General features: G+C 42.1%; 1 protein-coding gene across 1 annotated transcript; it reads left to right on the top strand.

Annotated features, from left to right (window-relative positions):
- The first annotated feature begins 7,450 nt into the window (after positions 1-7,450).
- LOC119242252 (lysine--tRNA ligase-like) lies at positions 7,451-19,754 on the top strand. The gene is given in 6 exon segments (XM_037507991.1): positions 7,451-7,595; positions 8,622-8,907; positions 14,273-14,666; positions 18,750-18,891; positions 18,894-19,219; positions 19,221-19,754. Coding segments are annotated over 6 exon segments (1,827 nt in total).
- Positions 19,755-23,584: the final 3,830 nt, after the last annotated feature.

Genomic DNA, 23,584 nt, shown 5'->3' with positions numbered 1-23,584 from the left:
GTCACTAAAGCAATAACTTGAACCAGCCTTAGTCATGCTTTGAAATGTGACTAAGATTTTCAGGTATTTGATCAAAGTCCAGCATGACAATATATATTAGAGTGCTATGAATACCGTGAATATTACATAATTTTGCAATTACAGTTGTCTGGGTAACTTAAGAAAAATCCCCCTCAATGACATATTATATTCATAGGATACTTATATATGTATGGATTATGCTAAAGAATTATAAATTGATGGGTAAAAAAATTGAATGAGAGACTGTAAGTAGAAAAAGAACTTGATTCATAGTGTGGTTGTGAAAGTCAATCAGTTTAGGAAGAAAGGGGAGAGAGAGGAGGAAGGAATAAGAAGGTAAGGAGAGGAAAGGAAAGAGGAGTAAGGGAGAAAGGAAATAATCATCAGCGATCTCGTGTAAAAACAGGACAGTACTAGTAGTAATACAGTACAGTAGTTAATACTACTGTGAATAAATATTAATACTGTGAATAAACATTTATTAATTACTAGTGACTGGGGTCAACTTTGAGAGCTTATTTAAATTATTTAGCAGTAATATCAATGACTTGAGATTAATATTTTTATTTTCGCCACTTTCTATTCTGTCTTCTAACAGTAGGACATGTTAAATCATAGGTGAAATTTATAAAATCTTATTAGATCAAATGGCTATGGAAACAGAAACAAAGTGTTGAAGCTGGTTCTCTGATTGTGATTTCCCCTTATAATAGTCTGCTCATAATTTCCTATACTTTTTAAGTGGGAAACATGTTTTGCCCCCAAATTATCTGCACAGTTATACCTGAAAGATGTTTGTACAGAGTGTATCTGTGTTTGTATTATCAATTGAACCATCAGTGAGACTGACCTTAAATTGGGAATCCTGAAATATTGAACTCCACAAATGAAAAATGGTTAAAAGACCACAGAAAAAGGGGAGTTCTGGTTTGAGCAAGAGTCTCTGGAAGTGGGCCTCCCCTATGGCGCAGCAGGTTGAGCACAACGCTGTGAAGCTATTTGCAGTTGCTGCAGCGCTGGTTCGATTCCCAGCCAACCAGGGAGATACCCACATGGCGCAGCAGACCTCTCCTGTCTCACCTGCTGCTCCCCTCAGCAGTGCTTTTGGTCTGTTTGCCTGTTCTGCTCCCCACTCTGTCTCTGGTGAATTCTCTCACCCTCCCGCGCCTCTGGCCTGTACCACAGCTCTTGTATAAATAAATAAATCTTCTTAAAAAAAAAAAAAAAGAGTCCGGGCCTCCCCTGGTGGCGCAGGCAGTTGAGCACAGCGCTGTGAAGCTGTCCGCAGCCTCTGCAGCGCTGGTTGGATCCCGGCCAGCAGGCAAGGGTCCCCATGGTGCGGCAAACCTCTCCTGTTGCACCCACTACTCCCCTCAGCAGTGTATTTTGTCAGTCTGCCTGTTCAGTTCCCCACTCTGTCTCTGGTGAACCCTCTCACCCTCCCGTGCATCTGGCCTATAACCTGGTTCTTGTATAAATAAATAAATAAATAAATAAATAAATAAATAAATAAATAAATTAAAAAAAAAGAGTCCCTGGAAGTCTATCTGTGGTGTGCTGTGCTGAGTCTTTCATCTGTTCCTCACCCACATGCCTTCTTCTTTGACAAGACTTCCTTACTGTCTCCATAGATTCTCTTTAATATCTGGTCAAAGACCATATTGGGAAATTACCTGAGAATTTCCTGAGTAGATTAATAAGATGTCTTTGAAGGATTAAGTCTTACTAATTACCATTCCTAAAAATGGTATAGTAATATATTAATTTACATATCTGTATTTGATATCAGTCCCTTATCAGTTGTATGGAGTGCAAAAATGTTCACCCAATCTGTAGGGTATCTCTTTGTTTTGGTTATTGTCTCTTTTTTCGTACAAAGGAACTGTAATACCTCCTTTCTTCTCCTTTCTTCCTTTTTTCAGTCAGGAGAGCTTTGGCTATTTGAGGTTTATTGTTATTCAATATTAATTTCAGCAATATTTGCTGAAACAAATATAATATTTTAAATCAATATTACTTCAATACAAATCTAAAAAATAAATGAAAGTTAAAAAAGGAGAAAATGCGGGCATGCATATATGTGTAACAGTCACTTCTAGGCAGTTCCTCAGAAGCTACCATTTAGTATTTCTCTTTGCCACTGACTGCCAGTTCCCAAACACTTTCACCTAAACATTTGAAATTTCACCCATTGGCATTTCAACTCAAAATGGATAAAAGATTTGATGGTAAGACCTGAAGCCATAAAATATGTAGAAGAAAACATACAACACTCCAAGATATACATCTCAGAAATATCTTTGAGAACTCATCCCCAGAAGCAAAGAAAATGGAGGAAAAGATAAACAGCTGGGATTACATCAAACTTAAAGGCTTCTGTAAACCAAAAGAGACAATAAACAAAAGAAACACCCTGCTGACTGGGAGAGAATATTTGCCTTCCATACAACAGATAAGGGACTGATACCAAAGATCTACCAAAGCACAGACAACTTAACAAAAACAAAGCAAACAACCCAGACAAAAAATGGGCAGAAGAGTTAAGAAGACATTTCTCCAAAGAGAAAATGCAAATGGATTACATACAGGTGTATGAAAAAATGCTCAACATCACTTATCACAGAAATTCAAGTTGAAACCACAATGAGATAATACTGGTGAATGACCCATATTTATTTATTTATTTATTTTAAAAAAGGTTTATTTATTTATTTATACAAGCACTGGGTACAGTCAGAAGCGCGGGTGGGTGAGAGAATTCACCAGAGCCAGAGAGGGGAGCAGAATAGGCAGACTGACAAAATACACTGCTGAGGGGAGCAGCGGGCAGCAGGAGAGGTCTGCACACCATGTGGGACCCTCGCCTGGCAGCCTGGGATCAAACCGGCACTGCAGAGGCTGTGGGCAGCTTCGCAGCCCAACGCTCAACTGCTGCGCCACAGGGGGAGGCCCGAATGACCCATATTTAAAAAAAAAAAATACTGGCAACAACAAATGCTGTCAAGGATGTGGAGAAAAAGGAACCCTCTTATACTGCTGGTGGGACTGCAAAACTGGTCCAATCACCATGGAAAGCTGTGTGGAGGTTCCTCAAACTACGAAAAATGGAGCTACCATATGACCCAGCAATTCCACTCCTAGGAATCTACTTGAAGGACACAAAAACACTAATTCAAAAGGAAACCTGCTCCCTTTTATTTTTGCAGCACTGTTTATAATAGCTAAGATATGGAAACAACCTAAATGTCCCAAAACAGATAACTGGATCAAGAAGATGTGGTATATATGTATATATATATACATAATGGAATACTCCTCAGTAACCACAAAGGATAAACTCATGCCATTTGTAGCAACAGGGATTATGTTCAGTGAAGTAAGTGAGAAGGAAAAAGAAAAATATTGGATGGTTTCACTTACAGGAGGAATATAAGGGAACCAAACAAGGGATCAGAAAAAAAAAAAAAAACTTGCAAAACTTGCAGGCAGACCATAGATCTGAGGCATGCAGCAGGGCAAGGGGAGGGAGATGGGTCATAACAGGAGAGGGAATAACACAAGGGACTATGGTGAGGGTTCATGGGTGATGATGTGGTGGGAGATTTATGGGGACTACACCTGAGAGGAGAAATCAAATATTGTGCAAAAATGAGCAACGATGTAAGAAAATAAAAATGTTTAATAAAAAAAACCCTATTTGTTTCAGATGTGAAACATTATAATTCAACATCTGTATAATCCTCTTCATATATAATTGCAATTAAAAGTCTAGTTTACATCTACCACCACACAATTGATCCCCTTCCTTCCTCCCTTCTGGTAACCACTTTGTTCTTATAGTCTAAGTGTCAGTTCTTGTTCTGTTTTCTCATTTGTTTTATTTTCTACATGTAAGTGAAGTTGTACAGTATGTCTTTCTCCACCTGACATATTTCACTCAGCATAAGACCCTCTAGGTCCATCTGTGTTGTTCCACATAGAAAAATTTTGTCCTTTTAATAGATGAGTAGTATTCCATTCCATATGCCACATCTTTTTTAATCCATTCATCTATTGGTGGGCACTTAATTTGTTTCCATATGGTGGTTTTTGTAAACAATGCTGCAAAGGATATAGGGGTACCTATAGCTTTTTGAAATAGTGTTTTGCATTCTTCAGGAAAATACCCAGAAATGGAATAGCTGAATTGTATGGTATTTCCATTTTTAGTTTCTTTAGAAATTGCCACACTGTTTTCCACAATGACTGCACAAATGCACATTCCCATCAATGGCGCACCAGGTTTCCCTTTTCTCCTTGTCTTTTTGATATACTCTATATACATGTGAGATGATACTAATGGAGGACAGGAATAGAAAAAAAACAAAAAACTGAAAAGGAGGTGTGCCACAAGACCAGAAACCTGGCTCACACTAGGAGGTGGGGTAGAGGAGATTAACATAGCCATTGACACAGCTATGGAAACGAAGATCCTTAGGCACAGACCACAGGCTTGCAGACTAGTATACTTAGGCGCAGATGCCTAGATTACAAAGCATAACATACAAGGAGGTATCAGAGGGAGAGGCACATCCAAAGGTAAAGATATGGAAATTGAGCCCACTGTAGAATCTCCAGTCCCTTTCAAATTCTAGGGAGTTACCCAAAATTAGCAACCAACTGACTGCTTACAAGGAGTGAGCCCCTCCCAAACAGAAGACTATATCAGTGCAGTGTCTGCACAGGCTCAGGGCAGCACTCCCACAGCCCACTTGTGACTACGCAGGTGACTCTTTTCACCTGCTCTCTCCCTCTGCAGGTCTGCAGCCTCCCTGCTTGCCTATGACTTGTACCTGCCGGGACTTCTCTTCACTGACCTCCCTCAGTGGAGGCAGCTCTCCTCAAGGCTGCCCCCTGCAATAATGCAGGCCTCTCTCAGCAAACCTGTCCCTTTCAGGGCAGCTCTTCCTGCCCGCTTGTGTCTATGCAAATGTACTTTGCTCTTCTGTCCCTTTCCCTAATAAACCTGCCCTTTAAATGTAACTACCGTCTCGTCTCGTGGAAAAACTTGCCTGGGGAAATTGCCGCGTGTCGCTGAAATGGGAGCTCTGGTGAAACCTTTCCCAGAGTGAACCCAAGGACCCTGCACTCCAAACCCACAGACTCCAAAAACCACAATACCTCATTGTGGTTTTGGTTTGCATTTCCCTAGTGATGAACATTTTTTATGTTCCTGTTCATGGCTGCTATTCTTTAAACCATATTCTTCCTAATTATCAAAACTACCTGCCTGATACTATGGTAAAAGTTTTGGATTATGGAGGCCTCCTTGGTGGTGCAAGGGGTTAAGATGCAACCTATGAAGCTGCCCGCAGCCTCTGCAGCACAAGTTCGATCCCCAGGCAGGCCAGGGAGCAACCAAACCACATGGTGCAGAGGAGCTCTCCTGACTTGCCTGCTGCTCCCCTCAGCAGTATACTTCGGTCAATCTGCCTATTCTGTTCCCCACTCTGTCTCTGGTGAATCCTCTCACCCCCCACACCTCTGGCCTGTACCCCAGCTCTTGTATGCATAAATAAATCTTAAAAAAAATGTTTTGCATTATGGGTGAAGAAAACTACTGCATAGTCTTAGTTCTGTCTCACCCTATTTGTATGATCCAGGCCATTCACAGTACCTTAAAGTTCTTTTACCTGTTTAACAAATATCTAGAAGTTGAGGTAGTTTATGTAGTATGACAAAAGAACCTTAATTGAAACCAATCTTTGGGGGTTCGAATCCTTCCTTATTTATTTTGGGTTAACATAGGTAGGCTCTTCGAATGTGTGATAAGGTGGTGGACAACTGTGTAGTCATTTGATGTTTGTTGTTAGTTCTACAGTGGAAACTTCTTGTTTTGAAGAGAAATCTTCTCAGATTATAAATAATATAAGCATAATTGCTGTTAATGAGATGCATGATCCTATAGACGATACTGTGTTTCATGTAGTGTATGCGTCTGGGTAGTCTGAGTAGTGCTGATACCGGAATTGTCAGGCCTAGTGTCCCAGCCAGGAACAGATCCCAGGCTGCAGGGCAGCGCTGAGCCCCAGCCACTAGACCCCCATGGGTTGGTGTCTCACGAAGCCGCAGCAGGAACTTCACAGACTCTCAGGCAAGCAAGCGAGAAGAGGCAGGTTTGTTTAGAGAAAGAAAAAGTTTATTGAGGAGAAAAAGAGCAGAAATAAAGTGAGACTCCCAGGCCAGGAAACCAGGCCTGGAAGGGGCAAGGAAGCCAAAGTGGAGTCGTGTCTCAGGGAATATATACCTTCTTTCCCTCATTATTCTAAAGCTCCACCAGTCTCTTTGTGATTGGTTAGTTCTCGGCTGTCTCACTTAACTTGTTACTGAGTGGGGGATGTTCACATTCCTTATCTAGCAGGTCTGTCTTTCCCCATTTGTTGCATCTTTATCTTTATGGCCCAGTCCTCTGGATGGGCATCCCTGCATTGAAGTAAAACAGCTGCCCTTCTAAGCTGTCCATAAATTAAACCACTCTCCATTTCCCCAATCTCTACCTCCCTTTACCACCTGAAGGAAACCAAGGCCAGCGTTAACAATGTTGTCCTTGGTCCTGGGATGTTTGTATTTCCAGATGGAATTAGTTACACTTCTCTTGCTGCCCTTATCTCTGAAGCCTTCCTCAACTCTCCGAGGTCCCCTCCTGCAGTGTCCCTGAAACTGCCTAATTCCTAGCCTGCCCTGTGTCTCAGTGTCAAGGTATACCTGACAGCCCTAGGAAATGTTGAGGAAAGAATGTTATGTTTACTCCTAAAAATTTAATGGCAAAGTGGATTTTTGCTCAGGTTTGACTTAATGTGTAGCTGTAAATAGTGGGAATCAGTGCACAAAGCCTGCAATGATGGCAAATACTGCTCCTATTGACAGAACATAGTGGAAGTGAGCTACTACATAATATGTGTCGTGTAGCACAATGTCTAGTGAGGAATTAGCTAAGACAATTCCTGTTAAGCCTCCTACTGTAAATAGGAAAATAAAGCCAAGGGCTCGTAGTATAGCTGGTGATCATTTGATGTTACCTCCATACAGGGTTGCTAGTCAGCTAAATACTTTTACTCCAGTAGGAATAGCAATAATTATAGTTGTTGATGTAAAGTATGCACGTGTATCTATGTCTAGTCCTACTGTGAACATGTGGTGGGCTTATACGATAAAACCTAAGAACCCAATTGACATTATAGCTCAGACTATTCCCATGTATCCAGATGGTACTTTTTGTCCTGAGCAATATGTGACGATGTGTGAAATAATCCCGAATCCTGGCAAGATCAGAATATATAATTCTGGGTGTCCGAAGAATCAAAATAGGTGTTGATATAGAATTGGATCGCCAACCCCGGCAGGATCAAAGAATGTGGTGTTTAAGTTTCGGTCTGTTAGTAGTATCGTAATGCCCGCTGCCAAGACTGGAAGGGATAGTAGTAGTAGTGCGGCAGTAATTAGGATTGATCATACAAGTAGTGGTGTTGGGTATTGTGCCGACGACCAACCTTGGCTAAATGTCATGTCAGGTGTCCCTGAAAGGATGAGACAGTGTAGGCGAAACTTGAGGGCTTAGGGGAAAGGGATGGCTTAGAGACACTGACACTCGATGAGGTGCAAATATCTTCTACTGAGGGACTCAGCAGGTATTTATTTATTCATTTTTTGCAAGCAGTGAGATGACATCATCATATGCATAGAAGCAAAGCAGAAACAATCAGTGCATTCTTTTCCCATAGACTTTTGGCTGCTATGTGCTCTCAGCATGAAGGCAACCTTTAAGGTTAATAGATAAAAAAACTAAACCTAACACTAAAACTAATTATTTCAGTTTAGACAATTACCTAAGACAGCTGATAGCCACCAGTACACCCCTATCAGCTAAAGCCTAAGCGTCAAGACTCTTCTATTCATACCGCCTTCAGCCGGAGACCAGCTGCTTTTTGGTTATCAGCTAATAGGGTTTTCTACCTAGAAACTTCTTTTTTTTTTTTTTTTTGGTGGGACCCTCGCTGGCTGCGGGGGGAACAGAGGCTGAGGGCAGCCTCACAGCCCAGCACTCAACTGCTGCGCCCCCAGGGGAGGCCCCTACCTAGAAACTTCTTAACACAATTAACTTCATTTAAAAACTTTTCTAAGAAACTTCTAAAAAAATCAAAAGAAGGACTTACTATAATTGTCCTGGATTGCTTGTCAGTCATGTTCATGTGTAACAAACTCATTCCCATTGTCAGGCAGGCCAAATTTACAGTGTTTAATTTTTAAGCAGCTAATTCTCCATGCCATGTGCTTATAATATTCTTATACATATACTTTATTGCCCAATGTATTTTCTGAGAGGTTTTTTCTTATATGACCAAGAACAAAAAAACAAAGGGATATATATAGGTTATAGATTAATCTTCATCCCCACGGTGTGAGGCACAAGGAATCTTCAGCCCCACGGTGTGAGGCCCTTTCCTTAACTGCTTGCCAGCGTCTTACCTGGCTGGGGCAGCAAGGCCCCCTGCAGTATTGGGACATTGCTCGGGGTTTCATGTTGATAATAGTTGTAATGAAGTTAATTGCCCCTAAAATAGATGAAACACCTGCTAAGTGTAAAGAGAAAATAGCTAGGTCTACAGAAGCTCCGGCATGGGCTAAATTTCTGGCTAATGGAGGGTATACGGTCCATCCTGTGCCAGCCCCTCTCTCTACTGTAGAAGATGCTAATAATAGTAGGAATGATGGTGGTAGAGGTCAGAAGCTTATGTTATTTATTCGCAGTGATGTCATATCAGGTGCTCCAATTATTAGTGGGACTAGTCAGTTGCCGAACCCACCCAGTAAGATTGGCATAACCATGAAGAAGATTATTATGAAAGCGTGGGCTGTGACAATTACATTATAGATTTGGTTGTCTCCTAAGAGAGTAACTGGTTGTCCTAATTCAGCATGAAATAATAGATTCAGGGCTGTGCCAGCTACCCCAGCCCAGGCACTGAATAATAAGTACGGTTTGCCAATGTCTTTGTGGTTTGTTGAAAATAGTCAATGGTTGATGAACATAGGTAAAATGGCTGAGTAAGCATTAGACTGTAAATCAAAAGACAAAGGTTTAAGCCCTCTTTTTACCAAGACTTGTGGTGAAATTTCACATTGAATTGCAAATTCAAAGAAGCAGCTTCAATTCTGCCGGGGCTTCTCCTGCTTCCCTATTTTTCTCTTGAGGCAGGAGAAGTAGATTGAAGCCAGCTGTTTAGGGTATTTAGCTGTTAACTAAAATTTCATGGGATCAAAGCCCTCCAATCTAGTAAGGATTTAGCTTAATTAAAGTAATTGATTTGCATTCAATTGATGCAGGATAGAGTCTTGCAATCCTTAGTTCTCAGGAGTTAAGTAAATTGTACTTAGGGCTCTGAAGGCCCTTGGTCTGATTTAACCTAAACTCCTATTCTAGTGCTAGTAGTATTGGTGTCAGTGGTAGCAGTATAGTTGATAAGATTACTAGTGGTGGGAGTAGTGGTGTCTTTTTTATGTTTTCGAATTGTCATGTCATTTTTATGTTGTTTGTTGGTAGAAATATTGTAAGAGATGTTAAATATGTTAGTCGTATGTAGAAGTATAAGTTTAGTAGTGCTAGGATTGCTATGATTGTTGGTAGGATGATGCTGTTGTTTTTGGTAAGTTCATTGATGATTATTCATTTTGGTATAAATCTGGATAGGGGTGGTAGTCCACCTAGTGATAGTATTGATAGTAGAATTAATGTTACTATTAGGGGCATTTTGTTTCATAAATGGGATAGTGAAAGGGTAGTTGTGGATGAAATGATGTGTAGTAGTATAAATATTGTGAGTGTTAGTATAATGTAGATTATTAGATTTAGGGTTATTGTGGTGTTGTAGGTTATGATAGCGGCTATTCAGCCTATGTGTGAGATAGATGAATATGCTATGATTTTCTGTAGTTGTGTTTGGATCAATCCTCTTCATCCTCCCACAGCAATGGATAATATTGCTGTTGTTAATATAAGATTTGTGTTGAGTAGGCGGTCTGTATTAGTACGGATAGTGGGGAGATTTTTTTGTCATGTAAGTAAAATTATTCCTGATAGTAGGAGTACGCCTTGTGTTACTTCAGGTACTCAGAAATGAAATGGGGCTATACCTAGTTTTATGATTGAGGTGATTGTTATTGTTATGGAAGCGATATGGTTTGTTATTTTTATTGCAGTTCATTGACCTGAGTATGTCAGATTAATGATGATGGCTAGTATTAGTAGCATTGAGGCTGTGACTTGTGTTAAGTATTTTGTGGCTGCTTCTATTGAGAGTGGGTTAAATTTTTTAATTAGGATTGGGATAATTGCTAGTATGTTCATTTCAAATCCAATTCAGATTAAGCAATGTGAACTATTAGTACAATTGTTGTACCTAGTGCTACGGTGAATGAGATTAAGGAAAATACTAGTGGATTTATTAGTACGGGAAGGATATAAACCAACATTTTTGGGGTGTGGGCCTGATAGCTTATTAAGCTGACCTTACTATAGAATATGGTGTAATGTGGTAGCACAAAGATTTTTGAGTTCTTAGGAGCAGATTCAAGTCCTGTAATTCTAGAAATAAGAGGGCTTGAACCTCTATGATTTACTCTATGTAGGGGAAGGAATGACACAGTGCAGGTTTCCTGATCCAGCATACCGGGTAAAGGAGGAGTCAGAGTTCTCAGTGGCTTTTGCAGGTCTTTTGTTGGGATTTACCTGGTACACAGCAGGTAGGGGTGCTGGGGGGCCGGGAGGCTGGCAGTCCTCCCAGACCCCAGCAAGTCCTCACTCTATCTCGGCTCTCTGGTGATCTCTGCTTCTGCTTCTTTGCTTCTCTCTCGGCTTCTCTTTCGGCTTCTTCTGGTGTCCCCATGACGCCGCCCTTAAAAGCCCAGGTGAATCCATCTACCTATGCCCACACCCTACTCCAGGTGCCCGCCATCAGGCATGCATTCAGGACTGCAGGGTTCGTCATCTATCCTGATGGCGGGAGGGCAGAAAAGCCTGACATTTTTCCTTACCCTACTGTAAGGGGCAGGACAGGGCACAAGGCAGGTTTTCTGATCCCATGCAGACCGGGTAAAGGAGGAGTCAGAGTTCTCAGTAGTTTTGCAGGTTTTTTATTGGGGTTCACCAGGCATATGGCAGGCAGGGGTGCTGGCTGGGGGGCTGGGAGGCTGGCAGGCCTCCCAGCCCCCAGCAAGTCTTTACTCTATCTGGGCTCTCTGGCGTTCTCTGCTTCTGCTTCAGCTTCTCCTTCAGGTTCTGCTGCTGCTGCTGGGGCTGTTTTGCGTCCCCCCGTGACGCCGCCCTTAAAAGCACAGTCTTAGCTCAGCTGAATCCCATCTACCTATGCCCACACCCTATTCCAGGTGCCCACCATCAGGCATGCATTCAGGACAAGGATCCATCATCTATCCTGATGGCGGAAGGGCAGAAAAGCCTGATATTTTCTTTACCCTACAGTCCACCCCCTCAGGGTTTTCTGCCATACAGTCTATACATATATACACAATTTTCTAAGCAAACAAACAATGCAGCCATGGCCCACAAAAGCAAATACATCAAATAACAAAATACAACATAACAAAATACAACAGAACACAAATAAGTCCAGGCAGGGCACCAACCAAGTGCAAAAGACAATTATTGGTACCAGCAGATGAGCCACCAAATCTGCTGCCGAAGGCACTGCTCATACGAGGGAGGGGAAATCACACACGGCATCTGCTATAACACACCAGGAGCCGTCAGGCTTCCTGGCCTTCTCTGGCTGTGGTCTCGGCTACAAGGCACACACAGCATCCACCCCCAGGATGCACTAGCTCTGGGATTGGCAATTTTATTCTGTTGGGGGTAATCGCCAACCCTCAGGGTTTCTGTCTGCAGTCGCTCCAACACTCGGCCTTCATGGCCACCCATGCGACTCACAGACCCCTGCTCTCAAGCCAACCCACTGCACAAGCACATGGGTTGGGGATCCAAACTTTGCATTTGGCTTGGGCTCCACCCCAAGCCACATTCCCCACCCATCCCCCAAGGACGGGCTCCTCAGCTCCTCACCCTCACTCAAGAATGAGCAGGGCATCACCCACAGGTGATTTTACGAGACTCACAGGGCTTCAGCATACCCAGGCTGCTTAACAGCCGCTTTAGGGCTTCTCAACTTAGCATCAGTACCAGCTTTTGCCACCTTAGTTGGCTTTTCTCCTCCACCTGGCCACTGGGCATACACAGGCTGCTTTTGGCCATCTAGGCCCACTGGCCACCCCCAGATTCTCAAAAAATAAACATAACCTGCTAAGGTCCTCCGCCTTCTGGCGGGATTGTCAGTCCAAAATCATCAGTTCATCAGTCTATCAGTCCATTGGCCTCTCCCTGCTTCAGCAATGGCCTGCTGCCTCAGGGGTCATTGGCTGGTCCTTTCCGGTGTCGTTGGCTGGTCCTATCCGGTGTCGTTGGCTGGTCCTTTCCGGTGTCGTTGGCTGGTCCTTTCGGGCGTCTCCTTCACGCCAGGTCTCATCCTATAGCTCGTGGACGTATCCATCTTCTATACCGCCATGGTGCCTCCAGCGTCGTCACAGGCAAAGTCTGTTCTCCTTAGTCCCTCCAGGTCTTCGGAGGGCTCCAATACCCGTCTGCATGGATCTTGCCGACATACGCCAATTGTAAGGGGCAGGACAGGGCACAAGGCAGGTTTTCTGATCCCATGCAGACCGGGTAAAGGAGGAGTCAGAGTTCTCAGTAGTTTTGCAGGTTTTTTATTGGGGTTCACCAGGCATATGGCAGGCAGGGGTGCTGGCTGGGGGGCTGGGAGGCTGGCAGGCCTCCCAGCCCCCAGCAAGTCTTTACTCTATCTGGGCTCTCTGGCGTTCTCTGCTTCTGCTTCAGCTTCTCCTTCAGGTTCTGCTGCTGCTGCTGGGGCTGTTTTGCGTCCCCCCGTGACGCCGCCCTTAAAAGCACAGTCTTAGCTCAGCTGAATCCCATCTACCTATGCCCACACCCTATTCCAGGTGCCCACCATCAGGCATGCATTCAGGACAAGGATCCATCATCTATCCTGATGGCGGAAGGGCAGAAAAGCCTGATATTTTCTTTACCCTACACCTACACTCTATCAAAGTAACTCTTTTATCACATTTCTTATGTTTGTGGTGGGATTCCTGATAGAATACTAGCAGGGAGACGTGTCATATGCACAGTGCTAGTGTTAGTGGTAAGAAGTTTTTTTCATGCCAGGTGTATTAGTTGGTCATATCAGAATCGTGGGTATGAGGCTCGTACTGACAGGAACGAGATGGTTAGGATTAGTGCTTTAATTATGAAGTTGATTGAGTATAGTTCTGGTAAATATGGGTTGTGAAATGATCCTAGAAATAAGATTGTGGTTAGGACATTTATTATGATGATGTTTGTGTATTCTGTTAGGAAAAATAAAGCAAATGGGCCTGCTGCATATTCCACGTTGAATCCTGACACTAATTCTGATTCCCCTTTGTAGGGTAGGTAAAATGTAGAAAAAATTGAGAGGTAGGTAGAAGAGAGAGAGAGAGAGAGAGAGAGAGAGAGAGAGAGAGAGAGAGAGTAGAGGTTAGGAATGGGCACAGTGCAGGTTTTCTGAGATCCCATGCAGAACAGGTAATGGAGGAGTCAGAGTCCTAGTGGGTTTTTGCAGGTCTTTTATTGGGGTTCACCAGGCATATGGCAGGCAGGGGTGCTGGGGGGCCGGGAGGCTGGCAGTCTTCCCAGCCCCCCAGCAAATCTTCACTCTCTCTGGGCTCTCTGGCCTTCTCTGCTTCTGCTTTGCTTCTCTCTCGGCTTCTCTCTGGCTTCTCTTTCGACTTCTGCTGCTGCTGCTGGCGTCCCCGTGACACCGCCCTTAAAAAGCACAGTCTTAGCGCAGGTGTACCCACTTCAGGTGCCCGCCATCAGGCATACATTCAGGATCACAGGGTTCCTTCATCTATCCTGATGGTGGGTGGGCAGAAAAGCCTGATTTTTTACCTTACCCTACAGAGAGAGAGAGAGAGAGAACGCCGGAGAGCCCAGATAGAGTGTACCTGGCTGCTGTGTACCTGGTAAACCCCAATAAAAGGCTGCAAAAGCCACTGAGGGCTCCAGGACTCTGACTCCTCCTTTACCCAGTCTGCTGGATTAGAAAACCTGCACTGTGCTCTTCCTGCCCCTACACTCTTCTGTTAGGTTGAATGGAGCCCGGTTTGTTTCTGCTAGAGTTGAAATAAACCACATTATGGCTTGTGGTCATGATGAGAATAGGAGTCAGGTGTATTCTTGGGTGATCATCAGGTTTGATAGTGAAAAGGATCCGCTTACTAGTAGAACTGATAATAGAATTATAACTAGTGTTACTTCGTTTGAAATGGTTTGTGCTACTGCTCGTAGGGCGCCGATTAATGCGTATTTTGAGTTGGAGGTTCAACCTGATCATAGAATGGAGTACATGGCTAGGCTTGATACTGCTAATATAAACAGTATTGCTAAGTTCATGTGGTATGGTATTGGTAGTGGAATTCATATGGTTAGTGCTAATGTTAGGGCTAGGATTGGGGCGATAATAAACATGGAGATTGGTGAGGTTAGTGGTCATAATGGTTCTTTAGTGAATAGTTTTACAGTGTCAGCGATTGGTTGTAGTAATCTGTATGGTCCTACAATATTAGGGCCTTTTCGTAGTTGTATGTATCCTAGCACTTTTCATTAGATTAGCGTAAGGAATGCTACAGCAAGTAGGATTGCTACAATTAGTGTTAGGAGATTAATTATGTACATATTGTTAGGGAGAGGAATTGAACCTCTGAATATAAAGTTTTAAGTTTTACACAATTACTGGGCTTTGCCACCCTAATGAAGCCCTTTTCTTGGGCAATTTGTTATAAATTACTAGATTAAGATGAAATCATCTATTAATTTTAAGGCTCTCATGTAGGGTTGGCCTTATTTCTCTTGTCCTTTCGTACTGGGAGAAGTATGTAATAGATAGAAAGTGACCTGGATTACTCTGGTCTGAACTCAGATCACGTAGGACTCCAATCGTTGAACAAACGGACCATTAATAGTGCTTGCACCATTGGGATGTCCTGATCCAACATCGAGGTCGTAAACCCTATGGTCCCTTAAATATGGACTCTTAAATATGATTGCGCTGTTATCCCTAGGGTAACTTATTCCGTTGATCAAAATTTATTGGATCAATTATGATTTTTTACAGGTTTTGACTTGTCGGTCTTAAATCTCTCAGAGGTTGTTTTATGTTCCAAGGTCACCCCAACCGAAATTGTTAACTCAGTTATAGTTGTGTTGTTGCCTATCGGATTATAATGTTGCTTTCTTGAGTTAATTAAAGCTCCATAGGGTCTTCTCATCTTATTTTATTATTCCCGCCTCTTCATGGGAAGATCAATTTCACTGATTGGAAGTAAGAGACAGTTAAACCCTCGCGTGGCCATTCATACAAGTTCTTAATTAAAGAACAAATGATTATGCTACCTGTGCATGGTCAGGATACCGCGGCCGTTTAACTTATGTCACTGGGCAGGCAGTGCTTCTGATACTATTAATGCCAGAGGTGATGTTTTTGGTAAACAGGCCGAGTTTGTGTTTGCCGAGTTCCTTTTACTTATTTTAATCTTTCCTTTGGTTGTAGCAAATATGTGTTGGACTAACAATTTGTGTAATAAGTGTTTTATATTTAGGTTATTATTATTAGTTTGCTAACTATCAGTGGGGCATCCGATCTGATATAGGTTTGTGCAGGGAGAAATAATTCTTGTTACTCATATTAACAGTATTTTTTCTATTTTGATACAGATTGGTCCAGTTGAAGTTTGGTATTTAGTTATATTGTTGGTATTTAGTTATATTGTTGGAATTATAGTGTTTTTATTGTTGAGCTTGAACACTTTCTTAATTGATAGCTGCTTTTTGGCCAACTATGATGATTTTTTATACTTACTCTCCATTGAAGGTTGTATCCTATGTCTAAAGGGTTGTACCTCTTTAGGCTAACATTTAATCTTACATTAAAAATTTTAAGATTTTTTTTGGTATAGATTAAAGTTGAACTTATATTCTTTTCTGGACAACCAGCTATCACCAGGCTCTATAAGCTTTTCACCTCTACCTGAGAGTCTTCTCACTATTTTGCCACATACAGGAGTTCACTTTGATATACTGCTCACAGGTAGTTTGTCTTGTTTTGGGGTACTTAACTTAAGTTCTCTTTGCTAAGGTTTTCTAGTTAACTCATTATGCAAAAGGTAAAAGGGGTAAGCTTTGCTATTCATTACTTTCAATTTTTCTTTCACTCGGTCCCTTGCAGTACTTTTTCTACAGCACCTTAAAAATACTTTGACAAAGGAGCAAAGACTATGCAATGGAGCAAAGAAAGTTTGTTCAATAAATGGTGCTGGGAAAACTGGGTTGCTACATGCAAAAGAATGAAGCTTGACCACTACCTCACACCATACACAAAAATCAACTCAAAATGGATTAAAGAACTAGACATAAGACCTGAAACCATAAAATACATAGAAGGAAATATAGGCGAAACACTACGTGATTTGCATATCAAAGACATCTTTACAGACACATCACCCAAAGCAGCGATAGTGAAGGCGAAGATAAACAGCTGGGACTACATCAAATTAAAGAGCTTCTGCACAGCAAAAGAGACAATAACCAAAACAAAGAGAAACCCCACCAACTGGGAGAACATTTTTGCACCCAACACTAATGATAAAGGACTGATCACAAAAACCTGCAAAGAGCTGATGAGACTCAACAACAACAAAGAAAATAATCCAGTCCAAAAATGGGCAGAAGAGCTAAAAAGAAACTTCTCTGAAGAGGAAATGCAAATGGCCAACAGGCATATGAAAAAATGTTCAACATCACTTGTAATCAGGGAAATGCAAATCAAAACTACCATGAGATACCATCTCACACCAGTGAGAATGGCACATATTAAAAAAACTAGCAACAACAAATGTTGGCGAGGGTGTGGAGAAAAAGGAACTCTTCTGCACTGTTGGTGGGAGTGCAAACTGGTCCAACCACTATGGAGAGCTGTGTGGAGATTTCTGGACCTACTAAACATAGAGCTCCCATATGATCCAGCAATTCCACTCCTAGGTATTTACCCAAAGGACACAGAAACATCAATTCCAAAGAGCACCTGCACCCCTATGTTTATAGCAGCACTGTTTACAATAGCTAAGCTTTGGAAACAGCCCAAATGCCCAGAAATAGATGACTGGATCAAGAAGATGTGGTACATATACACCATGGAATATTACTCAGCATTCAAAAAAGATAAACACATGCAATTTGCAGCAACATGGATGGCCCTGGAAGGGATCATGCTCAGCGAAATAAGCCAGAAAGAAAAAGAAAAATATCGGATGGTCTCACTCATAGCAGGAATCTAGAAAACTTAAATAAGGGACCAGGAAAATGAATAACTATAAGAAAGTGAAAATCAAAATCAACAAAAAACTATGAACCAGAGACACTTTTTTGGGGGTGGGGGCAGGAGGGGAGGGATTGGGGTCAGAATGGGGGGTTGCAATTGTATGGGGAATATAAAAATAAAATTTATTATTTTAAAAAAAAATACTTCAGTCTCTTATACTTTAATTTTTATAAATGTTTTGTTTTATGTTTGTGTGTTGTATTGTAATTTATTAGTTGGGCTAGCTTTAGTTCAAAGTGGTCATTTTAATGAAATCTTCTGGGTGTAAGCCAGGTGCTTTTGTTTAAGCTACACTTTGGTTAATCCAAGGACACTTTCCAGTATGCTTACCTTGTTACAAATTGTCTCCTCCTGTACTTATTACCTGGGAATTATTTATAAATAGTTGGCATTGGTACTTGAGGAGGGTGATGGGTGGTGTGTGCGTGCTTCATGGCCTGATTCAATTAAGCGCTCTATTCTTAATTTACTACTAAATCCTCCTTTAACCTTTCATTTCATAAAGGTTTTCATTTATATGTGTTCTAGAAATAGAAAATGTAGCCCATTTCTTCCCAACTCATTAACTACACCTTGACCTAATGTTTTATGTATATACTTGTGCTTACTATGGTTCCTTTTAAGGGTTTGCTGAAGATGGCGGTATATAGGCTGAATTAGCAAAGGTTGGTGAGGTTTATAGGGGTTTATCGATTACAGAACAGGGTCCTCTAGAGGAATATAAAGCATTGCCAAGTCCTTTGAGTTTTAAGCTCTTGCTAGTAGTTCTCTGGCGAACAATCTTGTTAACTGGATTGTCTTGGTTTAGGGCTAAGCATAGTGGGGTATCTAATACCAGTTTGGGTCTTAGGTATAGTGTAATCAGAATGTATTAAAGCCACTTTCATAGTTTGTTTTTACTTTAACTGTAGTTTTTTACATCTTAGTTAAGTCTTGGCTTTTATTTTGTTGCTATAGTCTTTAATACTCTTTACGCCATATGTGTATTAACTTGGGTTAATCGTATGACTGCAGTGGCTGGCACAAAATTTACCAGCCCTGTGTCAGTATAGCTTAGTCAAACTTTTGTTCATGTTTAATTCTTATCACTGCTATATCCCGTGGGGGTGTGGCTAGGCAAGGTGTCATAAGCTACGTTAAATTAGGTGTACTTGATGCCAACTCCTTTGTGTCACGTATGACTTTAAGGGTATTCTCACTGGTGTGCAGAGACTTGCATGTGTAATTTCACTGACAGCTGTGGCCAAGCCTTTCATCACCAACCACAATGAGCTGGATATGAATTTGTACATGAGAATTGCCCTAGAGCTCTACCATGAGATGCTGGTGGTTGTGGCATCGACCAGTTTCATGAAATTGGATGCCTGTTGCAGAATGAAGGAATTGATTTGACTCACAATCCTGAGTTCACCACCTGTGAATTCTACATGGCCTATGCAGACTATCACGATGTCATGGAAATCACAGAGAAGATGATCTCAGGTATGGTGAAGCACATTACAGGTTGTTACAAGGTCACCTACAACCCAGATGGCCCAGAAGGCCCAGCCATTGACTTTACCCTACCCTTCTGGAGAAACAGCATGGTAGAAGAGCTTGTGAAAGCACTGGGTGTGAAACTGCCAGAAACACGCCTTTTTGAAACTGAAGAAACTCTGAAAAATTCTTGATAATATCTGTGTTGCAAAAGGTGTTGAATGCTCACCACCTCGCACCACAGCCAGACTCCTTGATAAGCTCATCGGGGAGTTCCTGGAAGTGAATTGCATCAATCCTACGTTTATCTGTGATCACCCTCAGATAATGAGCCCGTTGGCCAAATGGCACCATTCTAAAGAGGGTTTGACCAAGAGGTTTGAGCTGTTTGTCATGAAGAAGGAAATAGGTGATGCCTACACTGAGCTGAATGACCCAGTGCAGCAATGCTAGCGTTTTGAAGAACAAGCCAAGGCCAAGGCTGCTGGCAATGATGAGGCCATGGTCATAGATGAAACCTTCTGCACTGCCCTGGAATACGGGCTGCCCCCCACAGCTGGCTGGGGCATGGGCATCAACTGCCTCACCATATTTCTCACAGACTCCACTGACATAAAGGAAGTACTTCTGTTTCCTGCCATGAAACCAGAAGACAAGAAGGAGAACGTAGCAGCTCCCAGGTCATCTGAAAGTCCCAGCGCCGGCACGTCTGGCTAGAAAAATCACAATGGCAAGTTGTAAAACTCAGGCATCTCTGCATTTCTGTGGATGCTCAAGGACTGCAAGGGATTCTTGTGAGTTGCTCTCCCTTTGCTGTGGTGGTTCACTTCCGTTCACCCACCAGAGAGGGAAGAGGAATAAAGGGTTCCTTTTCATGCTTTGTTCCCAAATAAACCAACTCATCCAAGAAACTTCTTATAAATGTGATGACCTTAGAGCGGATGATAAATTTCTGCCTCACAACGTCATTCAGGATCAGATCCAAGTATCTCTGACAATACTGTGTCTCCTTGTCTTTGAGGCCAAAGTGAAGATAAGGTAACATATGCAAGCAAGGAGACAGCAGCGTGATCTCATAGGGAGTGATGCTCAGCTCACCCTTCTTGATTTTCCCAGGAGTCCCTGAACTCCAATTATGTCTCCCTGCCGCAGTTTGTTATTGATACGAACAAATTCTTCCTCTGATTTATAATTCCTGGAATTGGCCATGACTTGCAACTTGACCTCCTCTCCTCGAAGGTCATAGAAGATGAGCTTTCCTCCAGAAGCTCTTTAGGCATGGATTCCACCTGCCACTTTTAAGGTGATGTCAGTCAGGTGATCTCCAGGTTGCAGGTGATTGTATTCCTGGAGGGACTGAGTAAGCAAGATATCTACATGGAATTTGTGTGGGTACGGGTCTTCCCCATTGACTTTCAGTTGGTGGACTTCTTGACTATGCATCTTGTAGTATTGATTTGGGTCCAGGCTCTCTTTCTCAGCAGCCACTCCATTGTCAGAGGTGTGGTTGGCGGCAGCGTTTGCAGCTTGACTTAGTTGCTTCTCACTGAGCTCCTTCTGCTTGGCTTCTTTCTCTGCTACTTTCTTCTCAGCTTTCAAGCGTCTCTTTAGCTCATTTTTGCTCAGTTTCGCCTCGCCGCCATCCACTTTCACCTTGGCCCAGTGCACGGCGGCCGTCTTCCTCTATGGCCAGACCTGAAAGGGATGCGTATTCCCTGAAAGGTAATACCAAAGTAGTACTTCTTGCCTGAATTAAAAGTTGGCTTCTGAAACTAACCCTATAAAATTTGCTACTGTTGAATACTATAAAGAGTTCCATTTCTAAAATCAAAGGTCATCATTTAACATGAGTTATGTTTTCTTCTCAGATTCCCACAGAGGCATTGGGCTGAAAAAGAATAATATGAAAGACAAGCAGTCCTCTTCTCAAGGGATTTAGATAAATATGTTAAGATAAATAAGTTAAGCAAATATTTGTTCATGCTTTGGAAGTCAGAAAGCTAATGAGCCTAGTGAGTAGACAAACTTAGAATGAGCTTCATAGTAATGTGACTACTAAAGTTTTTGAGATACATGTCCTATTGGACTGTTTGATTGCTTTATTTGATTTGAGTAATTATAATTTTTATGCAAGAGTTTGTTGCTTATTTATGATTGTAAAATTTCATTAGTAAATAACAGCCTCTGCTACTCTATGAAAATTTATAGTATAGGGGGAAAGTGTAGAAAACCACGGTGTACAGAAACACACCTGATCAAAGCATAATATCATAAATGACTGAAGTTCTGGAGTGCATCATTGTATGCTTGATGATCAGGAAAGCAAAGAATTAGTAGGTGAGGAATAGAAATTGAAGGAACTGTCTACTGAAATAACTGAACAAAGGGGAATAAATGTGACCAAATTTTATAAAGCTGTTACATATTAATTTGGGATATGCTTATTTTATTCTTATAGTAAAGTCCAGGAAATGTATTAACACTCTGTAAAAGATTATACTTATATTTATTTTGATAAGATACTCATTTTAATAAACAGGGTTTCTTTTCTTTTTTATAGGATTTAGTAGACTAACATTTTCCCCCTTGTTAACTGCACCTTTAGAAAGCAGAGGCTGTGATCTGATACTGAATCTCTGTGATTTCTCACAGTTTAATGTGGTGTGAAAGTCCTTAACTTCTGCCCCTAGGAGAAGCAAGTAAGCTTGCTCCCAGTGTGCCAAGTCTCAACTTCTACAAGCTACAGAATCTGCCCTATTTCCCCTTGGCGCTGAGCCTATTAGAACTGGTCTAGCACTGCCAGGCATGGAGCTGATAAACCTGGGGCTGCTGGCAGCTATCTTGGAATTCTGAAAACCTACTCCCTACCTGTATATCTGAGGTTTCACTGAGTGCCTAGTCCACTGAAGATAGGCAAACACTGCCTATTAAAAAGAACACTGACTGCTGGGCAATGATGACTTTGACACATTTGAGGCTGCTGGTGGCTAGTTAGGCAGTACCAAAAGGCACCCCTCCCCCACAAAGACTCCTGGGGTTCTCCTTGGTTCCTAGATCACTGCAGACCTGTGAACAACACATTCCTCCCTCCCCATAAGAACACTAGCTGCTGGGAGGGCATGGAGTTGATACACGTGGGGCTGTGGGTAGCTTGGCTATTGAAAAGGAAACCTTTCCTCCCCCACCCAGACACTCAGGGCTTCCCTGGGCTCCTGCAACCAGGCAAGCTGAGGTGGCAAAAGAATTTGCTCCAGTTAATGGATCGAAAGGAAAAATCCATAATACAACAGGAAAATCTATAATACAACAAATTAACCAAACTACCAGAAGAAGACTTCAGAGCAATCATCTTAATTTTGCCAACTAATATTAGGAGAACAATGGATGAACAAAATAAGAAATAAAACAAGTACAAAGAAAATATGAAAGATTTCATATAGAAGTCAAAAATAGAAAGATTCCAGGGGCTCCCTGGTGGTGCAAGGGGTTAAGATGCAGCCTATGAAGCTATCTGCAGCAACTGCAGCACGAGTTCAATACCCGGCCAGGGAGCAACCCACATGGTGCAGCAGACCTCTCCTTTCTCGCCAGCTGCTCTCCTCAGCAGTGTATTTCAGTCAGTCTACCTGTTCTGCTCACCACTCTGTCTCTGGTGAGTCTTCTCACCCCCCCCCCCACACCTCTGGCCTGTACCCCAGTTCTTGTATGCATAAATAAATAAATCTCCAAAAAAAAAAGAGAGAGAGAAAGATTCCAGTAGTTGAAATTAAAAATGTAACAGAGGGACCACTATTAGACTCAGGGATGTCAAGGATTGAATAGGGTAGTGGAAATATACAAAAAGAGAACAAAACTAAGAAAATGGAGGCAACATAAGAGACTTATAGAGCATCAAGAAGAAAATATTCGATCACAAGAGTCCCAGAGGAGAAAGAAGGGAGCAGAAATCCTATTTTTTTTTAAAGATTTATTTACTTATTTATATAAGCACTGGGTACAGTCAGAAGCACGGGAGGGTGAGAGAATTCACCAGAGCCAGAGCAGGGAGCAGAGCAGGCAGAAAGACCAAAGTACACTGCTGAGGGGAGAAGCGGGCAGCAGGAGAGGTCTGTGCGCCATGTGGGACCCTCCTCCTGTGGCCAGGGAGCAGCCAGGGATTGAACTGGCGCCGCAGAGGCTGTGGGCAGCTTCGCAACCCAGCGCTCAAATGCTGCACCACCGGGGAGGCCCCAGAAATCCTATTTTAAGAAATAATAGACGAGAGCTTCACCCAACTTGAGAAGGAAACAGACGCTCAGGAAGCTCAAGGAGTCCCAAACAAAATAAACCCAAACAGATGTACATTAATAACACTATAATTAAAATGAAAAAAAAAATAGAGAATTACAAAGCAGCTAAAGAAAAGCAAAGAGTCACATATAAGGGAACTCCAATAAGACTATGACCATCAGCAGATTTCTCAGCAGAATTCTCAGCAGAAATATTATAGATCAGAGAGAATGACAGATTTTCAACATGCTGAAAGGAAAAGATCTACAAACAAGAAT

This window comes from Talpa occidentalis, unplaced genomic scaffold (assembly GCF_014898055.3).
Source record: "Talpa occidentalis isolate TD23 unplaced genomic scaffold, MPIMG_talOcc4v2.1 talOcc4.12, whole genome shotgun sequence".
NCBI classification, from domain to species: Eukaryota; Metazoa; Chordata; class Mammalia; order Eulipotyphla; family Talpidae; genus Talpa; species Talpa occidentalis.
The sequence above is the reverse complement of the archived record's forward strand: the minus strand, read 5'-3'. Positions and strand labels throughout refer to the sequence as shown.